At 50.4% G+C, this 25452-nt stretch overlaps 1 protein-coding gene across 3 annotated transcripts in view; it reads left to right on the top strand.

Moving 5' to 3' along the window:
- Positions 1-19306, top strand: part of LOC119249419 (carcinoembryonic antigen-related cell adhesion molecule 1-like) — a 57060-nt gene extending 37754 nt beyond the window's left edge. The window contains exons 2-8 of one of the 3 annotated variants that reach the window (XM_054697236.1): positions 10717-11076; positions 14908-15234; positions 15590-15844; positions 17044-17322; positions 18241-18361; positions 18665-18706; positions 18954-19306. In XM_054697236.1, the coding sequence (XP_054553211.1) occupies positions 10717-11076; positions 14908-15234; positions 15590-15844; positions 17044-17322; positions 18241-18361; positions 18665-18706; positions 18954-19044 (1475 nt within the window). In that variant the 3' untranslated portion in view covers positions 19045-19306. The remainder of the gene's footprint in view (positions 1-10716; positions 11077-14907; positions 15235-15589; positions 15845-17043; positions 17323-18240; positions 18362-18664; positions 18707-18953) is intronic. The other 2 variants (XM_054697237.1, XM_037516749.2) reach the window with 2 other exon arrangements.
- The last annotated feature ends 6146 nt before the right edge of the window (positions 19307-25452 follow it).

Here is a 25452-nt window from a genome sequence, read left to right on the forward strand (position 1 = left end):
AATGGCTGCTTCAGGGAAACACAGTGGGGGATTTATTGTCTTAATCCATGACAGTTAATTGGCTGAAAGACAGGTTGCTACCATTTACACAGGTAGTAGATATGCTTTTGGAGTTGCTCAGGATTTTGGCATGTTTCAGAAACTAAGGGAATTTTTTTTTTTTAAAGATTTATTTATTTATTTATACAAGCACTGGGTACAGTCGAAGCGCGGGAGGGTGAGAGAATTCACCAGAGCTAGAGCAGGGAACAGAACAGGTAGACTGACGAAATACACTGCTGAGGGGAGCAGCGGGCCCAGCAGGAGAGGTCTGTCGTGCCATGTGGGACCCTCACTGGTGGCCAGGAATCGAACCGGCGCTGCAGAGGCTGCAGGCAGCTTCGCAGCCCAGCTCTCAACCGCTGCACCAGCAGGGGAGGCCCAAAACTAAGGGAATTTTTATTTTCCTCTAGGCAAGCAATAAAAAATAGTTAGGTCTTCTAGATGCTCTTCAATAACCTAAGTCTGAGGCAATAATAAAGATTATTGGACACTCAAAAGAGAATAGAGTAAGGGCAACCATTTTACACACATTGCTGCCAATTACTAAATCTCTAAAGACTTTACTGAAGAATTCCCTAACACTTTACAATCCTATGGGCTCTGCCAAAGAGTTTATTTAACTTGATCATCTAAACTGTACTTGCATATAATGAGTAAAGTATTCCTTGAAAGGTTTAGTGCTTCTTGGGAAATCCCTTCAGAACATCATAATGACTGAAACATTCATTGTCTAAGCCAAATCACATAATCTGTTTGCAAAATCTGACTGATTGGTTGAAAAAGGATTGGTTGAAAAAGCAAAAGGAATTTAAAAACTCAATTGGCAAAACTGAATCCTTTAATCTCCCCTGACCAGAGGCTCTGCCTTGGTTTTACTTAACCTAAGATTTACGCCTTCTGCCAAACAGACTATCACTTTTAAAAATAATTAGATAGGCCCAGGTGATTAAATCAAGGCCTATATGAACCAACCCTACTGAAAGGGGATGTTTTAAGTTACTGCAAGGAACTCATCTGAGTCCACAAGAAAAATTCCAATCTGGTAGCACAGTCAACCTGGCAATCCACTGTTTGGCTTCTAACCACAGAATATAAAACCATCGACAAAAGGCCCCATATGTTCTACCGTATTCACAGAAGCATTTACAATAGCCAGAAGCACCCAGAAGCAGCCTACATCTCCTTCAAAGTATGAATGGCTCAAGATGTAATACATACACACCATGGAGTATTATGTAGCCATGAAAAGGATGAAAGGCAACCATTTTCAACAACAGGGGGACAAATTTGAGAGAAGAATGTGCAACAAAGAAATTCAGGACATATAAAAAAACATTGGGCCTTCGCATAGCAGACAATTCAACAAAGTGAAAAACGTCCAAAAACTAGCGGCCTTTAATAAATATCCTGAGGGCTCTGAGGTTAAGAGGGAGGGGCGAATGAAAGAGACAAGGAGACACAAGAGTGGTGGTGGGGAAAATATAAATAAACAAGAAGTAGTAGATGATGTCAGTTTGGAGAAGTGTTGGGTTCAGAGAACGGGGTCCTTGGGATTCCTCTGAGAAAAGTTTTATCAGAGCTCGCCTTTCAGCGGCACATGGTAAATTTCCCCAGGAAAGTTTCTCTAAGAGGTAGAAATGTTTAGTTATATTTAAAAGGGCAGGCTTGGGCCTCCCTGGTGGCGCAAGGAGTTAAGCACCACAGTATGAAGCATTCCGCAGCCTCTGCAGCATGAGTTCAATCCCCAGCCGGCCAGGAAACAGTCCACATCTCCTGTCTCGCCCACTGCTCCCCTCAGCAGTGTTTTCAGTCAGTCTGCCTGTTCTGCTCCCCACTCTCTCTGGTGAATCCTCTCACCCCCCATATCTCTGGCCTGTACCCCACCTCTTGTATGAACAAATAAACAAATCTTTAAAAAAAATAAAAGGGCAGACTTACTATAAAAAGGGAGGGAAGTGGAGGAGGCTTGCACAGACACAAGCGGGCAGAAAGAGCTGCCCCTGAAAGGGACAGGTTTGTTAAGAGAGACACCATAGTCACAGGTAGGCAGCCTTGGGAGGAGAGCAGCCTCTGCTGCTTGGCAAAGGGTGCGAAGAAACACCTGCTGGTCACAGGTGGGAAGGAGAGCTGCGTCTTGTCAGTGCAGACATTGTACTGATACTGGATTCTTTTCTTTTTTTTCTTTTAAATTCTTTTTTTTTTAATAGAGGCATATTTTATTTATTTATTTATTTGTTTGTTTGTTTATACAAGCACTGGGTACAGTCAGAAGCGTGGGAGGGTGAGAGAATTCACCAGAGCCAGAGCGGGGAGCAGAGCAGGCAGAAGGACCGAAGTACACTGCTGAGGGGAGCAGCGGGCGGCAGGAGAGGTCTGCGCGCCATGTGGGACCCTCCTCCGGTGGCCGGGGAGCAGCCGGGGATCGAACCGGTGCTGCAGAGGCTGTGGGCAGCTTCGCAACCCAGCGCTCAACCGCTGCGCCACCGGGGAGGCCCGATGCTGGATTCTTTTCTTTGGAGGGGTTCATTCCTTTGTGGACTGTTGTTAAATTAATTATTACCAGGGTTGGCACTTAACAATTTTTTCTATATTTGGTTTGACTAAGTAGATTTGAAAGTAGATTTTTTTTTTTACAATGACCCCTTACCTTCCCAATCTCCGTAGCCCCACTTCCAGTTCTGGACTTCTGGATACTTTGTTTTTATTTATTTATCTTTTAAAGATGTATTTATTATACATACAAGAACTGGGGTACAGGCCAGAGGTGCAGGGGGTGAGAGGACTCACCAGAGACAGAGTGGGGAGCAGAATAGGCATATCTACTGAAATACACTGCTGAGGGGAGCAGCGGGCATGACAGGAGAGATCTGCTGCACCATGTGTTGCAATGGCTGCCAATAGCTTGATAGCGCTGTGTCTTTTTTTTTTTTAAAGATTTATTTATTTATACATACATGAACTGGGGTACAGGCCAGAGGTGTGGAAAGTGAGAAGATTCACCAGAGACAGAGTGGGGAACAGAACAGGCAGACTGACTGAAATACACTGAGGGGAGCAGTGGGGGAATCAGGAGACCCCATGTGGGGTCTGCTGGCCAGGGATCGAACTTGAGCTGCAGTGGCTGCAGATAGCTTCATAGGTTGCGTCTTAACTCCTTGCGCCACCAGGGAGGTCCAGGGCTGTGTCTTTAACCCCTGTGCCACCAGAGAGGCCCACCTCTGGATACTTTAACAACTATCTTAATCATTTCTACCCCCACCTCCAGTTTCTGGTCTTATGATGCCTCTTTCCTAAATTATCTACTCTTAACCTCCAATTTCTACCTCCACATCTAGTTTCTGATCTTAGCACACCTTCATACTAAATTTTCTACCAACAAATAAACAAACCAACCAAACACATCTGCATTTATTGACACATGATCTTACTTTTCCAGAGTCAGCATGAGATTGGTCAAGTGTGATTTCCTCTTACAAGAAGTAAGGTTTTTACCCAGTGGTATTGTAAAATCATGTTACGAGATTTGAAGATTCTATTGCAAGTGACTGATTCTTCCCCCCAAAAAATTAACTGTGGGCTATTCCAGAAGCAAAAAGCATTGTAATTTAGATTTTGCTAATTTACTTGCACAGACTTGAGCCAGCTTAAGCTCATATAATTTCTACATTATTCATGTTGGGTCTAAAAGCAATTTTAGTCAACAAAGAACCAAATTTAAAGTCACTTGAATTCTGCAAGTATGAGTTACAAAGGCGGGGGCCATGAAAGTGGTTAAGAAAAATCAATAAGGGGAAGAAGGAAGGGAGAGAGAGAGAGAGAGAGAGAGAGATGAAAAACAGGGGCAAAAGAACTTCTCTACTGAATAGACAAGGAGAAAAAGGAAATAGAAAGACAAAAGGAAGGCAAGATTTGTAGTATCTGAAGGTCAACCTCTTTTCTCCAGATATTGACCTCCAATCCCAGCCTCTTACAGTGTAGGAATGAAGGACACCCCGGAACCTCCAAACCTGCATGCTCTAAATAGGTTCTCTCATATGCTACATCAAGACAAAGCATACTTTAGTGCATAAGACCTTTAATGGAAAAGAATTTTATTTTTTTTTAATTTTATGTATTTTTTACATCATTTTTCATTTTTGCACATTGTATGCATTTTCATCTTGGTTATAGTCCCCATACAATTCCCATCCCCCTTGTTTTGATCTACTCCCTCCTCCCCCTGCCCCGTAGTGTATCTCTGGTTTATAGTTGCTTATTGATTTTGATTTTTACTTTATTATAATTAGTCTTCTTCCTGGTCCCTTATTTAGGTTTTCTAAATTCCTGCTATGAGTGAGACCATCCAGTATTTTTCTTTTTCTTTCTGGCTTATTTCACTGAGCATGATCCCTTCCAGCTCCATTCATGTTGCTGCAAATTGCACGGGTTTATCTTTTTTGATTGCTGAGTAATATTCCATTGTGTGTATGTACCACATCTTCTTGATCCAGTCATCTATTTTTTGGCATTTGGGTTGTTTCCATAGCTTAGCTATTGTAAATAGTGCTGCTATAAACATTAGGGTGCAGGTCCTCTTTTAAATTGATGTTTCTGTGTCCTTTGGGTAAATACCTTGAGGAATCTCCACACAGCTTAGAAAGGAACTTTAATACAACCAGTAGGCAATAAAGAGAAGAGAAGGGGAAGAATAGAGTCTACAGATTTTAAATCAAACACTCAAAGTTACCCACCCCCTTGTGGGTAAATGCCCGGCTAAACAGACTTGGCCCAAAGCAGGGTCACTGTGGCCCTGAGAAAGTCTGCCACAAATCTAAGGCACCCCCTGGTGCCTTATGGTGGGGACCCATAGGAAGAGGGCAGAAATGGCCACACATATCTGGAGGGAAAAGAGCAAAATAAATCAAGGTAAAATTTTTTTTTAAGATTTATTTATTTGTGCATACAAGAGCTGGGGTACAGGCCAGAGATGCAAGGGGGTGAGAGGATTCACCAGAGACAGAGCGGGGAACAGAACAGGCAGACTGACTGAAATACACTGCTGAGGGGAGCAGCGGGCGAGACAGGAGAGGTCTGCTGCACCATGTGGGTTGCTCCTGGCTGGCTGGAGATCGAACTCGTGCTGCAGAGGCCACTATTACTTCATAGTGTGGTGCTTAACCCTTTGCACCACCAGGGAGGCCCAAAGCTGCCATTATTAACCTCACTCACACCTGTTTCAAGTAACCAGAGAAGAAAGGGGATGAAGATGTAAGAAAGAGGTGGCAGGAAAGACAAAGAGACGGAGACAGAAGGTGAGTCACAGAGAGACACGTAGGACCAGGACTGGGGAGGTGAGCAAAGTGCTCAGGATGCTTCACTGAGGGGGCACTTGCATGACCCCCAGAGTGAGCAAGCGCCTGTGTAGATATTGTGCCTTAGACACCTCACTTCCTCATCCTCATCCTGGACCTGAGACACAGAGAGACAGAAAAACATATACAGGACTGGAAGAGATTCAGAGAAGAGAGAGAAACACAAGTACACAGAGATACAGAGACACCCACAGAGAGACAAAGAGGGATGGAGTCACACAAAATAAGAAGACAGAGATGGAGACACAGGGACAAGGAGGGAAAGAGACACAGGAAAGAGACAGAGTGATATGGAGAGATATAGACTGAGAGATAGCCCTAGGGGTTAAGGGGAATTCTAGCTGCAGATGGGACAAGACTCAGGGTCCATCCACATTTGTGTCCATCTCAGAGGGGCTGAGGGTCCCACAGGGGCCTCCCCTCCTCTAACAGAGGAACCCACAGGATCCCCTGGATGGGTCTCCATGTGGGGCTGATGCAGCCCTAAGGCCCTACGGGGACACCAGAGCAAATGACAGGACATAGATGACAAGGATGTGATTCCCCTGTGCTGTGATGGGGAACACAGGGCATTCCGGGGCTCAGACTCCAGGCAGACATGCCATCCCAAGAGCCTCAAGAACTCCTCACAGCCCATCTTCTGAAATCTGGAGACAGAGGCTCCTCCTGAGACAGGGCATCCCCAGAGTGACTTTCTCCCCACACCCGACCAGGTGTCCTCTGGACACCTGTCCTCTCCCTGGGCTCAACCTGCACTGGGTAAGAGCCCGTGTGACACTGGCCGCAGGTCTCGTCTTGCCCTCCAGGGGGAGACATGAGGACGAGGCGCCCTCTGCAGACATCAATTTCATCCTGAACTCCAGCAGACCCTCTGGGATCCGCCCAACTGCCTTCTCTGTCCCCAGCCCCATCTCAGAGCACCCTGCTCTTTTAGGTTCCCTGAGCAGCTCCCCATTCCCTACCTGGCACCACCCATGGGGAAGGTGGGTGACCACAGGAAAGTCAGCAGGCAGAGCACAGAGGCCCCTAGGCCAGTAGGGAGAACACGGACAGGCTCCGAGTCACAGCTCAGCCATTGGACACAGAGAGGGAGGGTCTCCCTGAGACCTTCCCAGGACCAGGGAGCCAGGCTCTGGCCTCTCCTCCCCTTCCCAGGACATGAGGAAACCTCCCCCTTAGCACCAGGAGCTGCAGCTCCTGAGACCCCCGGTCCTGGGTCTCCGTGCCTGGGAGCAGAAACCAGGCTGGTGACGCTGGAGCTAGAGGGGCCCCTCCCCAGGCCTCACTCAGCCGCCCTGTACTCACCCCAGGGCCTTCTCTGTGACCCTCCTGCCTGGAGAGAATCCAGCCTTCCCAGAGCCCTGAGAAACTGGGGAGACCCTGTGCCCAGCCGGGCTCCTGTGTCACAAAGGGAAATCTCCCCTGGGTTTCAGGGTCCAGGTCTCTATGTGTCCCCAAACAGGACACAGCACAGACCTACAATGGGGCAGGAAGTCTCTCTCAGGCACGGGGTCCTCATCAGTCTCGCTCTGGAAAGTGGGCGCTGCAGGCCAGGATGACAGCATCACCTGACAGCTGGGGAGATGCACTCTCGGATTCCCCCCTCACCTGCCGGGTCAGGAGCTGCATGTTCCCAGGACCTGCAGCCCCTCCCAGTGCACAGGAAGGGGTGAGGGGGGAGGCTCCCACCGTCACCATGGGGTCACCTGTCTGGGCATCCCCCTTCCCTGGGCACCCGCTGAAGCAGCATGTCTAAGGCATCACCTGGGCATTCGCGATCTTTACAAAGTTGCACAGGTGATTCTGTGCACAGGTCGGGGGGCAGCCCTGTGACAAGAGTCCTGCCGTGGCCCCCAGGCTCCTGCTCTGAAGGGAGAAGCCAGAAGAGCAGCCCAGAGCTGTGGGGAAACCCTGGACACAGACACTGCCCCCCTAGATTTGTGTTTATCCAAACAATACTTGTGTGTGTGTAGGGTAGTAAATCACAACCTAAGAAGGTAGAAGCCTTAGCAGTCCCCAGTGGCCTGATAAGGGGAAGAGGAAAAAGAGGACCACAGAGGTTAGAAGAAAGGAGGGTCCTGGGAAGAGACCCCGCCCCAAACCATGTGACCCAGCAAAACCTTCCTGCCCCAGGAAGAGGGTTGGCACTGAGCTGAGAGCACCTCAGCCCAGACACTCAACTGCTGGGAGCCTTTCTGGAGCCCTAGCACTTCTCTCAGAGGGAGCTCAGAGCAGGCAGCAGACGCCATGGAGGCCCCCTCAGCCCATGGACGCAGAGGCCGAGGCCCCTGGCAGGGGCTCCTGCTGGCAGGTGAGATGGGCCGTTCCTGGGGTGGAAATATGGGAGAACAGACATTGACTGGGATCTCCTCGGAGGACAGGGTCTGAGAGGGGACAGAGGGCTTCTGTTTGGACCTGAGGAAAGAGGAAAGAAGAGCAGAATAGCATCGGGGGGAGCAGGCGCTCAGTAAGAGAAATTCTCATGATCTGGAAGTGGTGAGAGAGAGAAAAGTCACCATTAATTTCTATTAATGTCGCAGGTAATTCCTCACTGAATAATATTTGAAGGCCGATGATAAAATAACTATTTATGTGAGAGTGACCCCATTATCAAACCTAGTCAAGGTCATGAACATTCTCGACCACCATGCTCAGAAACTGGCAAATAAATACCAGGTCGCGGAGGCCCTGGAGACACTCACACTCACCCACAGGGACTGGCAACCTGTCCCACCACTAGGGGAACAAAGTCCCTGCCCTCATGGAGCTCATGTTCTAAGAGGAGGGAGCTAGACCACAAAGATCTAGAACATGCTGTCAGGTGCTCACAAGTGTTCTGAAGGGCACAGAGCAGGGAAAGGTCACACAGTGAGGACAGAGGGTCTTCAGGGCAGAGAGTCAGGCCGGCATCTCACAAGGATGCCCCAAGGGTGAGCAGGGTCTGAGAGCAGAAGGGGGTGAGGACACACACCTAGGGAAAAGCATTCAAAACAAAGGAAATAATAAGTTTATAGGGGTTGAAGCAAGAGCTGTCATGGTGCTAACCCTGAACCAGTAGGAGACACACCACCCCGCACCTCTCCACACACACACTACGGGTTTGAAGGCTTAAGAGACCGGTTCAGCCTCCAGAGCCTCATCTTTCCATTCCAATACATAGATTCAAATTGATTTGATCGATTTCTAACACTGTGTTTAGTAATAGTGAAAGTGGACGCCCTTGTCTTATACCTGATTTTTAAAAAATATTTATTTATTTATGCATACAAGAACTGGGGTACAGGCCAGAGGTGTGGGGGCTGCGAGGATTCACCAGAGACAGAATGGGGAACAGAACAGGCAGACTGAGTGAAACACACTGCTGAGGGGAGCAGCGGGGAGACAGGAGAGGTCTGCTGAGCCATGTGGGTATCTCCCTGGCCGGGGATCGAACTCGTGCTGCAGTGGTTGTGGATAGCTTCATAGGTTGCGTCTTAACCCCTTGTGCCACCAGGGAGGCCCATTGCACCTGATTTTAGAGGAAGTTTTCAGTTTTTCACCATTGCCTGTGATGTTAGCTGTGGGTTTCTTGTATACGGCCTTTATTATGTTGAGATATGTTCTCTCTACCCCCACATTTTTGAGAGCTTTTATTTTTTTTATCATAAATGGATGTTGAATCTTGTCAAATGCTCTCTCTATGTCTAGCGATATAATGAAATGATTTTTCTCTTTCCTTCTGTTTATATGGTGAATTTACATTGATCAACTTGTGAATGTTCAATAATCCTCCCACTTGGTCATGATGTATAATCCTTTTTTTAAAATTTATTTTTATTTATTTATGCATACAAGAGCTGTGGTGCAGGCCAGAGGGGTGGGAGATGAGAGGATTCACCAGAGAGAGAGTGGGGAGCAGAACAGGCGGATCCACTGAAATACACTGCTGAGGGGAGCAGTGGGCGAGACAGGACAGGTCTGCTGCGCCATGTGGGTTACTCTCTAGCCAGGGATCGAATTCATGCAGCAGTGGCTGACAATAGCTGATAGTGCTAGACTTTAACCCCTGCCACCGGGGAGGCCTAATGTATGATCCTTTTAATGTATTGTTGGAATCAATATGCTAAGATTTTGTGGAGAGTTTTTGTACCTATGTTCATCGGGCGTATTGGTCTATAATTTTCTTTTTTTTTGCCATATCCTTTTCTCCCTTTGGTATCAGAACAATGTCAGCCTCATAAAATGTGTTTGGAAGAGTTTGAGAAGGATAGCTATTAGCTCCTCTTTGAAGGTTTGGTATCACTCATTTGTGAAACTCTCTGGTCCTGGGCTTTTGATTTTTGGTAGACTTTTGGAGCCTGGGGGAGGGTAGACTTTAGATTCTGTTTCAATTTCCTTGCTTGTAATTGATCCGTTCAAGTTTTCAATTTCTTCTTGATTCAAGCTTGGAAGATTCTAAGACTCTAAGAATTTGTTCATTTCTTCTAAAAATGGAATAAAGATATTCATAGTAGTCTCTTATGGCCCTCTTTATTTCTGAGATGTTGTAACCTCTCTTCTTTATTAGTTTTCTATCCTTTTTTCTTAGTGAGCCTTATTTTTTTCTTTTTCTTTTTTTTTAAAATATATTTATACAAGCACTGGGTACAGTCAGAAGCGCAGGAGGGTGAGAGAATTCACCAGAGCCAGAGCGGGGAGCAGAACAGGCAGACTGATGAAGTACACTGCTGAGGGGAGCAGCGGGCGGCAGGAGAGGTCTTTCACGCCATGTGGGACCCTTGCCAGCGGTCGGGGATTGAACCGGTGCTGCAGAGGCTGCAGGCAGCTTCTCAGTCCAGCACTCAACCGCTGCGCCACCGGAGAGACCCGAGCCTTATTTTTTCCAAAGACCCAGCTCTTGGTTTCATTGATCTGGCAGGGGCAGCATGGCTCTGGACTGTTGCCCCAAGAGCACACGCCCCTGGCTTCCAACACGAGAACAAACGTTACGTTAAGCAAAGTAAGTCAGAAGGAGAAAGATAAATATCGAGTGATTTCACTGATATGTGGAATATAGAGAAAGAAGACACAGGAACACAAAAACAACCAAAACAAACCCTAGAAATCTGACTATAGAAGTGCAGCTACCAGAGTGGGAGGCCAAAGGGCCAAAGGGAGGGGGCCCAGTGGAATATTATGGACTTATAATAGGTGCTTTTGTGGTGGATGTGGTATTAGAACTAACACCTGAGGAGGTATGAACCTATACCCCCAAGTTATATACAGTGTTGTAAGCCATTGTTACCTAAATTAAAATAATGCAATAAAAATCCAAATTGATTGATTTCTCTCATTTCCTTCCTAGGCTTGGTCTTGACCTTCTGGACCCTGCCCATCACCACCCAGCCCACTATTGAGTTTGTGCCACCCAGTGCTACAGAAGGAGTGGATGTTTTCCTACTCGCCCGCAATCTACCAGGGCATGCTAATAGCTATGTCTGGTACAAAGGGGAATCTGGGCGGCCCAGTGAACTAGTTGCCTCTTACATAATAGCTACTAATGTGATCACCAAGGGCCCTGAATACAGCAGTGAAATGACAATCTACCCCAATGGATCCCTGCTGATCCAGAAGGTCACTCAGGCGCACAGAGGACCCTACACCCTAGAAGTCACCAAGAACAACTCGCTAACAGAAGAAGTAACTGGACATCTTTCCATTCACCGTGAGTGATGACTTTCTGACCTCTGGATGCTGGTGGGTGAATCTATTTCATATGCACTGGGTGGACAGGTCTGGGTGGTACCTCCCTCTCCCCTACTTCCTTGGAGTCTGAGAATTTAGAACAGGACACAGACAGTGGAGACAAAATTTGTAAGCTCAGAATTCCTTTCCCAGTTGCCAGACTCTGCCACATTCTCTGCAGAGAGAAGGCCCATCCGAAGGAGTCACTGTCTCAGTCCAGAGAAGGAACCAGTCTCATCCAGCCTCCAGGGTCTACATGACCCTGAGCAAGACCCTGCAGGCCTTAGTCAGGGACTGTCTTTGAGGGCCCCAGGGGTCCTCACAGAGAAGCTCAGCCTTGGGCTGCCCCAAGGCTCCTGACTACTGATCCTGGGGGACCTGTCAGGGTTGGGTTTGGACCTCCTGGGAAGGACTGGCTAGGAGTGGTAATGCCCTGGCAGTTGTGAGTCCTGAGGTCCCTGAGCACCTCACCAGGCAGGGCTCAGCCCCCAGAGCCATGTGGGGGCAGGGACAGAGCCTGGTCCTCCACCTGAGATTCAGCAGGAAAGCACAGAAGACAAGGTTCCCAGGCTATCAGCTGACTGCCCTAGGGAGCTAAAAGAGTCCACTAAAAGGCCGGGTCCCCGGGGAGCAACAGAGGAAGGAAGAAGCCCCTGGTAGCTTCTCCTCCATCAGGAACCAGCCCAGGGAGCATCTCCCCTGAGACAAAGAACAACAAACGTTCTTTATTTGGGCAGCTTTTCTGTATAACCTGTAGGTCAATTAATGATGAATAATTTAAGATTAATTCAAGACAATAGAGCAAGCCTGAGTTCACTTATCACTTACCCAGCTTTATGCCGGGGAAACTGAAGCACAGGGAGATTCGGTCACCAGATGAGGGTCCCGCAGACCGTGAGTGACCAGCCCCATTGTTCAGCCTGCCCCACAGCCCAGCCTCTCCCTTACAGGCCTTGTTAGACACATGAGGATCTGAGACCATCCTCAGCTCTGAGGCCGAGGTTCTGGTCTGGGAAATGAGAGTAAACGGAGAATGTTGACTCTAGAACTAATCTACCTGCATCCACAGTCAGTGCTGGGAATGGCCAGGCCCCCCTGACGGGCCCCTCCACATTTCCCTGCACTGAAATCACTTTTTGTTTCTTGGTATGTGGGTGTCACTCCCACTGGTGTAAGATGCAAAGGAATTTGCCTACTCACTCCCTGCCCTATACCTGCACCTGGTATAGGGGGCACAGGCCCACCTTGAACAACCTCTGTTGTTTTTCTTTTGTTGTTTGTTTTTTAAAATTTTATTTATTTATTTATTTTTTATACAAGCACTATGGTACAGTCAAAAGCACGGGAGGGTGAGAGAATTCACCAGAGCCAGAGGGGAGAGCAGAACAGGCAGACTGACGAAGTACACTGCTGAGGGGAGCAGCGGGCGCGGCAGGAGAGGTCTGTTGTGCCACGTGGGACCCTCGCTGGCGGCCGGGGATCGAACCAGCGCTGCAGAGGCTGCGGGCAGCTTTGCAGCCTAGCACTCAACCACTGCGCCACCAGGGGAGACCCCAACCTCTGTTGTTTTTTGATATAGAAGGAAGGAATGAATTGTGATGAATGAAGGAGTGGACAAATGAACCCTCTGCATCTTGGCGGGGTCTGAACGAGTGCAGGGCCTAGCAGACTGAGCCACAGCTGCCCCTGTCTCTCCAGGGTCAGGACCCAAATTCTGTCCTCTCACCACCTCTCCCCACAGCCATGTGTCCTGCTGACTTTGTGGGGGAGGGTTTTCAGGGCTTCACTGGTTCAGAGTTCCTGGTGCCTGGGATCTTTGAAGTCACCTGTAGCCCACTGCTGGTGGCCTAGGACATTTCTGCTCTCTCTGTCCTTTCTGCTCTCTCTGACCTCCATGTCCCTCTCCTGCCTCCATTCCAGCCAGCACTGCCCCTCTCTGCACAGCTTCCTCCACCCTGCGCCTCCCAGACGACCCCTGTGACACCAGTGATGCTAACACTGTCCTGAGTAATAGGGAGGGACATCAAAATTAGTCAGAGCAACAACCCTTGAGACTCTTCCACTGGCCAGTTTCCCAGGAACCAGGACAAAAAGCTTCCATTGTGCCTAGACCCATCTTACCCTCCTTGATGCCCTAAAGTGGAACAGGGCCAAATGACATGAGCTGTCTACACCACATGACATGAGCAGGGACAGTAAGGCAGCATGGGTCTGCAGCCCCCCAAACCTCATGGGCTCCCTCTTGGGCTCCTGATTCACTTCCTGCTCCTACTGTGAGGGTCTTTCTCCTCCCAGGGGGTCCCCAGACCTTCCCAGGGGAACTGGTCAGGCCCTGTGCCCTCTGACTGGTCAGTGCCCACTTCACACACACGGTGTTCATGACAACACCTTGACCACAGAGTGGGTGCCCTGGGAGCTGAGACCCCCCAGCCACGTCCTTTCTGTAAATGCTTCCCATCCTGCAGGATTCATCAAACTGTAGTTCTGTTTCCTGAGGACAAGAGAGAAAAAAACACATCACAGCCCCGTATGGGGCTTCCTCCCCACTCCTGACTGTCCACAGAGCTGCTGACAGGGACTCTGCCCTAAATGTACTGACGCAACAGCATTTCGACTTGTTTGCTGTCTAACAGAAACCCCTTTTGTCTCACAGACCCCTCTTACCTCCTCCTGGTCGATTCTGTCCTGTTAACAGGACTCATATCTCACAACCCACGAGTCACGGTTTCACACCCATGTCAGCATCATCTCATCATGTGGTCCTGGCTGGACTGCAGACCTTGCTCTAAGAGCTTGAGTGGTAGGCCTCCCTGGTGGTGCAAGGGGTTAAGCACTGCACTGTGAAGCAGACTGCAGCCTCTGCAGCATGAGTTCGATCCCTGGGCAGCCTTAGAGAAACCCACATGGTGAGGCAGACCTCTCCTGTCTCGCCCGCTGCTCCCCTCAGCAGTGTATTTCAGTCTGCCTGTTCTGCTCCCCACTCTGTCTCTGGTGAATTCTCTCACACACACACCCATCTCTGGCCTGTACCCCAGCTCTTCTATGCATAAAAAAATAAATCTTTAAAAAAAAAAAAGAGCTTGCGTGCTCTCTAGAGAGAAGCTTCCAGAAACTGGTCTACTAGATCTTTGGGGCTTAAGTAATAACTTTCTCATATTTTCTGACAATTTAACTTCTCCAGTTTCTGTCTCATAGCTGCTAAGCACAAATGAGGCCAGTTTTTTTTTTCCCCAATAAAATTATACCCTTCCCCTTTCTATCAGTCATTGTTCTACATTTGAAAATATTGGTATGTATTTCAGGAAAAAGAATCAAGCGTATTACTCTCAGCAGAGGGAAAAGAGACTTCCAGGTCCAAGGGCAGATTCCATGGTTCTGCTGCTGAAGCCAGCAGCTCCTGCTTCCTCTCTCTGTCTGGATCATTTCTGGTCTTGACTGTGCTCTACCCTTTATGGGGTCGCTGTCTCGTCTCAGTTGTGGTCACTGGACAGACCTGCCCACACCCTGAGTCCTGAGTAGTGGCTAACCGTGGTGTCTCCTGGTCTCCCCCCACGTCAAACCCCCAGACCTTGAACAGGCTGGTCAGAGATGAACTGGTAGGGATGCTGGGGTCTCTGTCTCGTTCTGGTTCCTTCCTTCACCCAACACTGCATAGCAAACACTAAGAAGGTCTGTATTTCCCCCAGACATGGAGCAGGTGGCCTCACACCCTCCTGCATCTGTTTGGAGACACACATCTGCCTTGAGCTTTAAGGATGTAGGTTGGCTGAGTGTTGAGAGGTGCCAACTCTGATGGAAGATGCCTTTGCAGGAATCAAAGCTACCACACAAGGCAAAGTTCTCTCTGTTACCCACACAAAGCGGTTACCCAAACCCCACATCACAAGCAACAACTCCAACCCTGTGGAGCACGAGGACACTGTGGTGTTAACATGTGGACCTGAGACTCCGGATACAACCTTCCTGTGGTCCATCAACAGCCAGAGCCTCCCGGACAGCAACAGGCTGCAGCTGTCCAAGGACAACCGGACCCTCACGCTACTCCGTGTCACCAGGACTGACACGGGGCCCTATGTGTGTGAGACCCGGAACCCAGTGAGTGCCCGCCGCAGCGACCCTCTCAGCCTGAATGTTCTCTGTGAGTAACTCCTGTCCCGACATGGCCGGGCTGCCCCACACCCACACAGCCAGAGCCCAGGCCCCCTCTGGTCCACGTGCACGGCCCTCCCCTGGACATCCCAGCTGGTCATGACTGCCCGTCCCAGGCAAAGCCAGGCAGGCCCAGCCTGAGCCAGGACTAGGACGGGGGCTGCTCCTGGGCTGGGGGCCTCGGGGTCCACAACCTGTGGTGGAGGAGCAGACTCAGGAGCCGACCTTGGGGGTGGTGGTGGGACCATTTCAAACAAGGTGAGATCTGCTGAGAGGGACACTGCTGCCCTTGTACAGCTCAGGAGCTGATGCCATCACGTGTGGCTTTGTTCTCTTTGCTCCAGATGGCCCGGACACCCCCATCATTTTCCCCCCACGATCTTACTACCGTCCAGGGGCAGCGCTCAGCCTCTCCTGCCATGCAGCCTCTAATCCGCCCGCACAGTATTCCTGGCTGATCAATGGGTGGTACCAGCAATCCACACAGGAGCTCTTTATCCCCAACATCTTTGTGAGTGACAGTGGCGCCTACACCTGCCTGGCCCACAACAACGCCACTGGCCTCAACAGCTCCACAGTCAAGAATATCACGGTCTCTGGTAAGCGGCTCCAGGGGCCATCAGCACCATCTCTGGGGTGGAGTCTGTTGGTTTCCGGAAATAAATGGGAAGTTATTTTTTTTGCTTTCCAACTTGTGTCCATGGACACAAAAAAGCCCCAAATCTGTGCCTGAACCCCCCGCCACTGCACCTCTGTGGACCCTTCCTCTCCTTCCTCTCTTACTTCTCATAGCAGAAGAAATGGAATGTGGGAGGAAATTTTCTCCATCCCCAGAGAATTTTTGATGTTACTGTAGATGAAACTGTTTTTTTTAATTTCCTTTTTGGATAGTTTATTGTCGAGTTTAGAAACACGACAGACTTTTTATGTTGATTGAGACCATGCAACTTTGAAGGATTTGTTTATTCAGACAGTTTCTGTGGGATGCTGAGGGTTTTGGGCATATACGTTCATGCCATTGGGAGGAACCCTCACCCTTATCCAACCAGATGCCTTCCTTTTCAGTTTGGATGCATTCTCTCTGTCTCTCTGTCTCTCTGTCTCTCTGTCTCTCTGTCTCTCTCTCTCTCTCTCTCTCTCTGGCCTTGTTATTCTGGCTTGGACATACATACGATGTGAATAAGGGTGCTGCAAATAGCATCCTGACTTCTTCCTGATTTTATTTTTTTTTTAAGATTTATTTATTTATTTATACAAGCACTGGGTACAGTCAGAAGCGCAGGAGGGTGAGAGAATTCACCAGAGCCAGAGTGGGGAGCAGGGCAGGCAGACTGACGAAATACACTGCTGAGGGGAGCAGCAGGCGCAGCAGGAGAGGTCTGCACGCCATGTGGGACCCTCGCCAGTGGCCAGGGATCGAACTGGCACTGCAGTGGTTGCTGGCAGCTTCGCAGCCCAGCACCACTGGGGAGGCCCCTTCCTGATCTTAAAGGAAAAGATTTCAGTATTTCACCACAACTGTGACACTGGACACATGGGCTGAAAGAGGTTTCTGTTGCCGCCAATACTACAGAGATATGCAGGGGGACTAGTCTGGGGTCACCCTGAGGTCAGAAGACGGGGCAGCCCTCATTTTCAGATTACCCCATGAAAGACACTCACCTCCTGCAGAGGTCAGCATCATCCTCTGTGACCTTTGCAGTCTCCTGTGGCCTGTGAGGGGCTGAGACCTGAGGAGGAAGCTTGGCCCAGGCCCCAGGCCCACTCTCACTCAATCTCCTCTGCTGTTTCTCCACAGAGTCAGCGACTCTGCCCTCCATCCAAGCCAGCAAAACCACAGTCACTGAAGATAAAGATGCCGTGATCCTGACTTGCCTCACAGGAGACACTGGGAATTCCGTCCTGTGGCTCCTGAATAACCAGCGTCTGCGGCTCACAGACAGGATGACGCTGTCCCAGGACAGGAGCTCCCTCACCATCAGCCCCGTCAAGAGGGAGGATGTCGGGGAGTACCAGTGTGAAGTCTTGAGGCTGGATATTTCCAGCCAAAGTGACCCCATCACGCTGACTGTGATTAGTGAGTGACCTTTGACCTCTCCTGCTTCCCCCTTGCATGTCTCACTGAGGGTGGGGGATTGGAATGGAAGATCCTTGAGGAGTGGGCATCTCCTCAGAGCCGGTGGGGCAACACGGGGAAGAACCAGAATTAGGCCAATCTTGTTTGTTCTGATGACCCAGCTGTCTGACCTCGGGCAAGACTCATCTTCCTGAGCCTCAGTTTCCCCATCTGCCAAACTGTAATAGAACAGCTGGATCTCAGGCTGTTGAGAGGGTGTTGATTAGGAGCCAATGAGATGAAATCACTTAGGCTCCTGCAGAGTCAGGGTTCAAGGTATGTGATTTTTTTTAATTAACATTGTTTTCATTAACTGAAAGTCAAGCAGAACTTGGTTACAATTTTGTTTTGTCTGTTCTATTCTGTGATCTCTGTAGACTCTTTCAGAATTTTATGTTCAGGTTCTAATTATGGAGCGTGGGGATGACACCCTCTCCCTCCAGGGAAGGAGGACCAGGTGAGGGAATGGAAAGTTCTTCCACGAGCCTGGCACAGGCCAAGCAGGACACATCGGCTCATATTATTATTCCTCGTCAGCGCTGAGGTGATGGTGGGCTCTGCCCTCAGAGACCGTGCACAGTGACGGGACAGGGAAGAGGGACGAGCAGAGTGTGAGAAGAGAGGCCTTGAGGAACATGGCGGGAAGCGGTACGGCTGCGTGTGGGAGAATGTGAGGGGTGCAGCAAGTGCAAGGTCTCGGCTGTGAGAACAGAAGGATGCAGCAGCCGGGAGGGGCGTCTAGACACTCTGAGGACAACACACAACCTCACACAGACCAGTGACCTTTCCTTCCCCTCGCCAGGTCCTTCCTTCAAGGGCCCTGGTGGTTTCCCCTCTAAATGACCTGGGTTTCACCTCTACGTGCTCTTCTGCTTTCAGCAGGAGGTGATGCCACAGGCCTCTCTGCAGGAGCCATCTCTGTCATCGTCATCGGAGTCCTGGTCCTAGTTTTGCAGGTATCTGCCCTGGGTCGGCTCCTGTTGCTCAAATTTGGTAGAAGGTAAGAGGGCATTTCCTGCCCCCAGCCGTGCCCCTGCCTTTTATAAGGGCTGAATCTCTTCCCACGCCCACCCTGTCTTACTCCTCCTCAGCCTGAGGAGTCCCTGGAGTCCAGTCAGGAGCAGAGTGGTCACTGGGGCATCAGTCAGGGGTCCATAGCTAAAGAGGAGTGGGGTGCAACCAGGACCAGCATTGGGGTTTGGGACTCTAGCTTTGTAGTTGGCTGCTTGGAGACAGAGCTGTTAACTCCTGAGAAATGACCCCCTTCTCTGTGCCCTGACATCTGCTCTCTCCCCCTGCCCAGGCTCCCACACCCGGCCCTGCACCAGCTGTTCCCATCTACCATGTGAGTGTGGGTGATGAGTATCCTGGCCCATAGGCCTGAGGGCCCCCAGCTGCCTCTGGTTGTGCTTCATTATAAGGAACAGCAGGAAAAGGGGAACAGGTTGATGTGGGAGAGGCCTGGGGGCAGAAACCCCTCTCAGTCCATCCAGGCCCCCCACAGAGCAGCCCCAGGTGGGCCCAGGGCCTGGCGATGCTGGACATATTCTGAGAAGGTTACAGGAGCTCAGAGGTCTCTCTTTCTTTTACAGGAGTGACAACAACCCGACACAAATAGCTCCTGCTGAATCAATTCCATGGTACAAGTGGCTCCTTAGTTTGTTCCAGGAACTGCTCCATTAGTGCTGTGGCAGGTCCCCTGAGACCCCAGACCCTAGTAGGGTCAGAGCTGGAACCTGAGTCAGAGAACAAGCTCTGAACCATGAGGGTATTCTGAAATATGCCCAGGTCTTTGTCCCACGATTTCTGGAGACCCTAGCAGGCTGCCCTGTGCCCTGAATAGACTAAGGTTCCACCCCCCTGAAAATGTGTGTGTATGGGGTTGGGGGCAGGTTTCCCAGGGGAGTCACCCATCACAGACCACCTGAGGGGGTCTGAATAAAGAAAGCTCCTTTATTTGCTCTTTTTCTCTGAATGGAAACTTCTATATAGAAATTCCCAGGACTTGGGTCCATTCTCTGTGTCTTTTCTAAGTCACCCCACGCCTCTCTCTAGCCCCTGGGATTTAGGAGGGGAGAGCTGGTGTGCAGGTGGGAAGGGATCATGCCAAGAGGAAGGTGAGTTCACAGAACCCTGACCCAGGACCCAGGGCCAAGGCTATGCAGCCCTCCCAGGTTTACCCCTTTGCAAATGTGCACTGGGTCTCAGGAGCTCAGAAGATGGAGCCATCTAATGTCCTCGAAAGATAAGCAAGGAAGGCGCTGCCCTGGGGGTGCACCTCCTGGGTGGGGCTCCCTCATAGACTCTGGGTGTCTGGACCTCCTGCCTCCTCTCCAAGGCTGATAGAGCATTGTCGCCATCACCCGAGGACAGAGATGATTTGCTCGCAACACCTCAGTGCTAGGACAGGGAAACACGAGCATTCTGGGCTTCCCCCCACACTGGAACCTTCCCCCCAAAGCCTCAACAGACCCCTACAATACCAGTATAAAACCTTAAAGACAGAAGCCTCCTCCCGAGGCAACACGTCCCTCCAGTGACATTCTCCTGACACTGGACAGGAGTCCTCTGGACACCCGTGTCATCTCCCTGGCTCAGCCTGCACTGGAGTGGGGGTGAAGCCCAAGACCTTCAAGACAGAGCTTGGTCTCACTGGCCTTCAGCCTGGAGATCAGAGCCACCTCTGACCAGGGCTCAGCGTCGACTTTACCCTCCACAGCCTGGTCAGCATCCCTGACATTGGCCACAAGTCTAGAGAAGAAACCACAGGCCTCTCTGGGGGTGACATCGATGCCGTCATGATTGGGGTCCTGTCTGTAGTTTTGATGGCAGTTAGCCTGGGCTGGGTCCTGTTCCTCAAATTTGGTAGAAGTGTAACAGGGTGGTCCCCAGGAAAGGGGGAGGTTTCAGGTTTCCTGCCCTACCCAAAAAGAGGGTGGAGCTGAGCAGGGAGAGAAGAAGCTGCAGAGGGGACCCTGCAGAAGCAGGATAGAGAGCCTGAAGGAGGCCTGGAAGAGGCACATGGAGCCAAGAGACACGTGAAGAAACTGAGCTTGCATTTTGGTCGTAGGCTGGGTGACACAGATGTGGGTGAGACCCGTGGGGAGGTGACAATGGAAGTTTTTGTCTTGATTTTGATTTTGCTCTTTTCCCTCCAGACTTGTCTGGTTGTTTCTGACCCTTTTCTGTGGGTCCCCACTGGAAGATGCTTTAGACTTGTGGCAGGCTTTGGGGGCTTTTCTCTCTCCCTTTCCAGGCCCCTCAATCCAACCCCTGACCAACCCTTCCCACCTATGAGGTGAGTGTGGGTGATGAGTGTCCTGTCCCTGGGTCCCAGAGGGCCCCAGCTCTGACCCCAGCCACCCCTGGCTGTGCTTCCTTGTCAGGAAATAGCAGTAAAAGGGGAAGGGGTAGGGCTTGAGGAGGGAGGGACCGAGGGGCAGAACCCCCCCCCCTTCCCACTCCCAACACAGCCAGGCACCCCACAGAGCAGCCCTGCCTGGGCCCAGGGCTGGGGGAGATGCTGGTCATGTTCTGAGAAGGTTACAGCAGCTCAGAGGGTTCTTTTCTTTTACAGGAGTTGCATAACCCCAATGCAAACCATTACTGTCACATCAACCACAAAACAGATGTGGCTTCTTAGTTTCTTCTGGGAACTGCTTCTTTAGGACTGTGGGAAGGGGACCCTGAGAACCCAGGCCCAGACCACAGAGGAGGTAGAGTGCGAGCCATAAAATCAGATCTGAGCCCTGAGGATATTTATGTACCTGAGCCCAGCAGTCGGGGCCCCTCCTGGATTTCTTGAGACCCCAACAGGCCACATCAAAGGCTTCAAGGAAAAATGTTAGACCTTTGACCACCTGACGGGGACTGAATAACCTCCCCTTGTTTGCTGGTTTTCTGTAAAGGGGAACTTCTGTACAGAGACTCTCCTGAACCTGGTTTCACTCCTTCCTGAGTCATGCAGGGAAAACACTAAGTCACCCCAAAACCCACCTCTATTTCCCGGAGGTAAGAGCACAGAGCGGAAGTAGGGCAGGATTCCCAGAGGGACCAGCAGAGGTTGCTGCTCAGTCAGCTCAAGGCCCGCCTCTCCCCGCCGAGTCTAATCCAGGGGTGTGACTAAAAGCGCGAGAGGAAAGGCTGCGCAGGTGGATGGTGGAGAGGATAATGAGAGACAGGATGTGGACAGAGCCCGAGGACTTGAATGCTGGACCAGATGTCTTTCTGCTAAGGGCATCCCCATACAGGGGCCTCTGGGATCCACCAGCTTCCAGCACAGAGAGGCCCAGATCTTCTGGGAGGCTGAGGCTGGGCATCCCCAGAGGGAGGAGAGGGAGGCTCAGGCCCAGCACTCCCTGGACATCTGATGTCCACTGACTCAGCACCAACGGGCCGGCTTCGTGGTGAGAGCAAAGGGGAGGGAATGCGACCTGGTCTCCTGAATACTCAGGCTCTGGCAGGACACATGGACGTGTTCCTCCTTCTCCAGAAGTTCTGTGCCGCGCCAGGGTCATGAATATGGCTCCCTACAGGGACAGAAAGAAGCCTTGTATCAGCACACAAGTTTGACTGATGAAATGTTGTTGGGTTAGATGACAGATGATTGTTAACTCTGTTCAGAGTAAAATTATTTGTAACCCCCTGAGAAACAACCCAGGTTCTTTCAGGACAAACTTCTGGGCAGACTCTTCCTTCTGTACATCGCTCCGTGTCCACCAGAGGGCGGCAGAGCACCCACAAGTGGAGCTTCCCTGGGAGCCGCTGACCTGTCCCCCTACCCCCCAGCCTGGCCTACAGCCCAGAGGTCTGACCCTCATGTCACCTCAGCTACAGTCCTCCTCGCGCTCCACTCCCCACACTGGACTCTCGGCCCCTCATCCAGCCAGACGTCTGCCCACCTGATGGCCCATCCTCTGCAGGCAGCTCCTCCCTCACACCCTCCTCCATCTGTAACTGAGTGAATGTCCATTCGCCAACACTCAGGACCCAGGTAGGACACACCCCGGGGGGGCTCTTTGCTTGACTTATAAGTCAACACGTGCATGCTCCAACACTCTTACTTTTCCAGCTTTATTCAAGTCACATCCTGGAACTGCTGGAGGGAAACTCTTGGAGAAGACACATGGAGGGGAGATGTGTAGAGATACTTGGAGCTGAGACTGGGAAAAGAGACTTATGGTAAGAGACACACACGTGGGGAGGCTGCCCTCGGTCCTTGGCAGAGACAGTGACAACTGTTATCTTGGCTTTGTGTTGGATTGTGTAGTGTATTTTGCATTTATTCACTCTCCTTCTGTCCCAGCTTTCTGGGACCTACCTAATCCCTTTCTTGTCAGGAGGCATCTTAGGCTTTTGAGCAAGCTCTCAGGCCTCAATGGCCCCACTTCAAGTCAACCCTGTTTGACTACGCATTTGTCTATGACATGATGAGTAATTTGGAGGGTTTTACTAGGAAGCTATTTTTTTTTTTAAGATTTATTTATTTATGCATACAAGAACTGGGGTACAGGCCAGGGGTACAGGGGGTGAGAGGATTCACCAGAGACAGAGCGGGGAACAGAACCGGCAGACTGACCAAAGTACACTGCTGAGGGGAACAACAGGCGAGTCAAGAGAGGTCTGCTGCACCATGTGGATTGCTCCTTGGCTGGCCGGGAATCAAACTTGTGCTGCAGTGGCTGTGGATAGCTTCATAGGTTGTGTCTTAACCCTTGTGCCACCAGGGAGGCCCAGAAGCTATTATTTTAAATCCTTTCTTCTCCTTACTCTCTCTCTCTCTCTCTCTCTCTCTCTCTCTCTCTCTCTCTCTCTCTCTTTTTCTCTCTTTCTCTCCACCTCCCCCCACATACACTAATTTTATTAAGAATTACACTAAGAGGGCCTCCCCAGTGGCGCAACGTGTTGAATGCTGCACTGTGAAGCTGTTCACAGCCTCTGCAGTGTGGGTTCGATCCTGGCCCGCCAGCGAGAGTCCCACATGGCGCAGCAGACCTCTCCTGTCGTGCCCGCTGCTCCCCTCAGCAGTGTATTTCTGTTGTCTGCCTGTTCTGCTCCCTGCTCTGCCTCTGGTGAATCTTCTCACCCTCCTGCGCCTCTGGCCTGTACCCCAGCTCTTGTATAAAAATATATAACTCTTTAAAAAAAAAAATTACACTAAGAGTGTCCTTTCTTTGCCTTTGTGCATGATGATGTGGAATCCCTTTTACATCATGCACCCTTTAACAGGGGTCCCTGACTGCCCCTCAGTCATATGCTAACAGTGTGAAGCTGATTATTATGTACAATGTCACCAAACATGATATCCATGACATCATACTGTGCAGTTAGTGGGCTTATTTGTTAAAGAAGTTACTGACAGAGATCCCCAAACTTCATCTCTTCACATTTACAAATTCCTGAACTGATTTGCAGTACTGGGGATGGGGAGTTACGGTGCAGGGGGAGGGGAGAGTGGTGTCCCAGACTTCTCACTAAGAGTGCCCAACATGCTCTGCTGAAATTACTTGTCTCCACATCTGCCTACTCCTTTGGTCAGTGCAGAGGGAGCCATCTGCTGTTCATCTCAAAAAAACCCACAACCGACTCTATCAGTTTCTCCAAGAGGACTCAAAGCTGCAGAACTGACCCACCAGTGGAACTGCCTCCACCATTACACAGAGGTGGAAAATCTGAAAGGTGTTACCCACTGGAGTTGATCCAGAACCACACCGTGCTCGCTAGATCCATGCAGATTAGAGCTTCTCAATTGCACAAGGTCAGTTTCTGGTGCTTCAGAAAACACCAGACTCTCCATTACTATGTGTGCCAAAGGCATTATTAGCGCAACTCCATTTTACTTCCACTTTCCAAGTCTCCTATAAGTCTCTCTGACTGGCAGAACCCTAGCTGCAAGGGAGTGGGGAAGTGCAGCTTGAGCTTTCTAGCTTCTGCAGATTGGGAAAGCACTCCAGAAGGAGGAAGGTAAGCAAATAAAAATGCACAATCTAAAACCCCTGGGATATTTTCTCTTCAGCTTCCTACATTCAGGGAAACCCCACATCTGATTTTTCCCTTGCTAGGTAAGATCTGCTTTTCAGAAGGTCCAGATAAACTCTGGTTTCATTGTACCTATAATACTTTCCTACCAGCAACTGGGAGAAGATTTAAGATCTCAAGGAATAAAACCCTTCTTTGCCTGAAGGGGTGGATGTCAGGGAACACTGGCTGGCTGTGTGGATGTAGGATGGCTCTTGGCCTCTCTGAGTCACAGCACTTGCCTGTGGGGGAGAAAATGCAAACAATAATCTAAATGGTTCTGTCCAGAGGTTTTGGGACTTGAGTTCTGTCTCTGCCGCTTCCTGGCCCTGTGAGTTTGGACCAGTGCTTTGATGTCTCTGTGCTTCTGTTTCCTCATCTGGGAAACTGGGACAATAATAGCCCCCACTCCAAAGTGTCACTGTGAGCATCAGCAAGGGAGCAGCTTACAGACATCCCAGCACTCCAGAATACTAGTGGGCGCCCAGTGAAAGGAGCAGGCATCAGGCTGCAGTTAGCATCACCAATATTCTGTCAGTGTTGTGACTACACCGGAGGCAGTGGCGGGTTGGGGGGGGGGATCATCAGAACAGGCCATAGTTGGAATCAGAAATGTGGTTTTGGGGGGCAGTGAGACATGGGTGCCTCCCTGGTTTGGCAAGTTTCCTTCGCTGCTGCTTTCACCCATGCTCGGCAGGTGTGATCCTGGGTGCCGCGGTGGCGGCCTTGTTACAGGGAACAGACGTGATAGGAGTTGGCAGAGCAGCTGCTCCGCGGCAGGTGCTTTAAATTGCATCTGTTGCCATAAAAGGTGTCCTTCCTGGTTTTATTCATCTTCTATGCCAGTGGCTTCCGTAAACTAGGAATATGCAGAGGAGCTGATTGGTAGCGAAGGGTGGGGGAATATTTGGAAAGGACAAGGGTGGTGGAAAGTCTGGCTTGGCAGGTCCCAGAGCACTGCCTCCCTCCCTGACCAGGGTCCGGTGGAGCTTCAGGGCGTGATTCACCAGGAGAAAAAATAAAAACGAAATCCTTGTAGCCCCTGGTGAGCAGCTCAATTACTCTCTCTTTCTT

The sequence above is a fragment of the Talpa occidentalis genome, unplaced genomic scaffold, assembly GCF_014898055.3.
Source record: "Talpa occidentalis isolate TD23 unplaced genomic scaffold, MPIMG_talOcc4v2.1 talOcc4.17, whole genome shotgun sequence".
Taxonomy (NCBI): domain Eukaryota; kingdom Metazoa; phylum Chordata; class Mammalia; order Eulipotyphla; family Talpidae; genus Talpa; species Talpa occidentalis.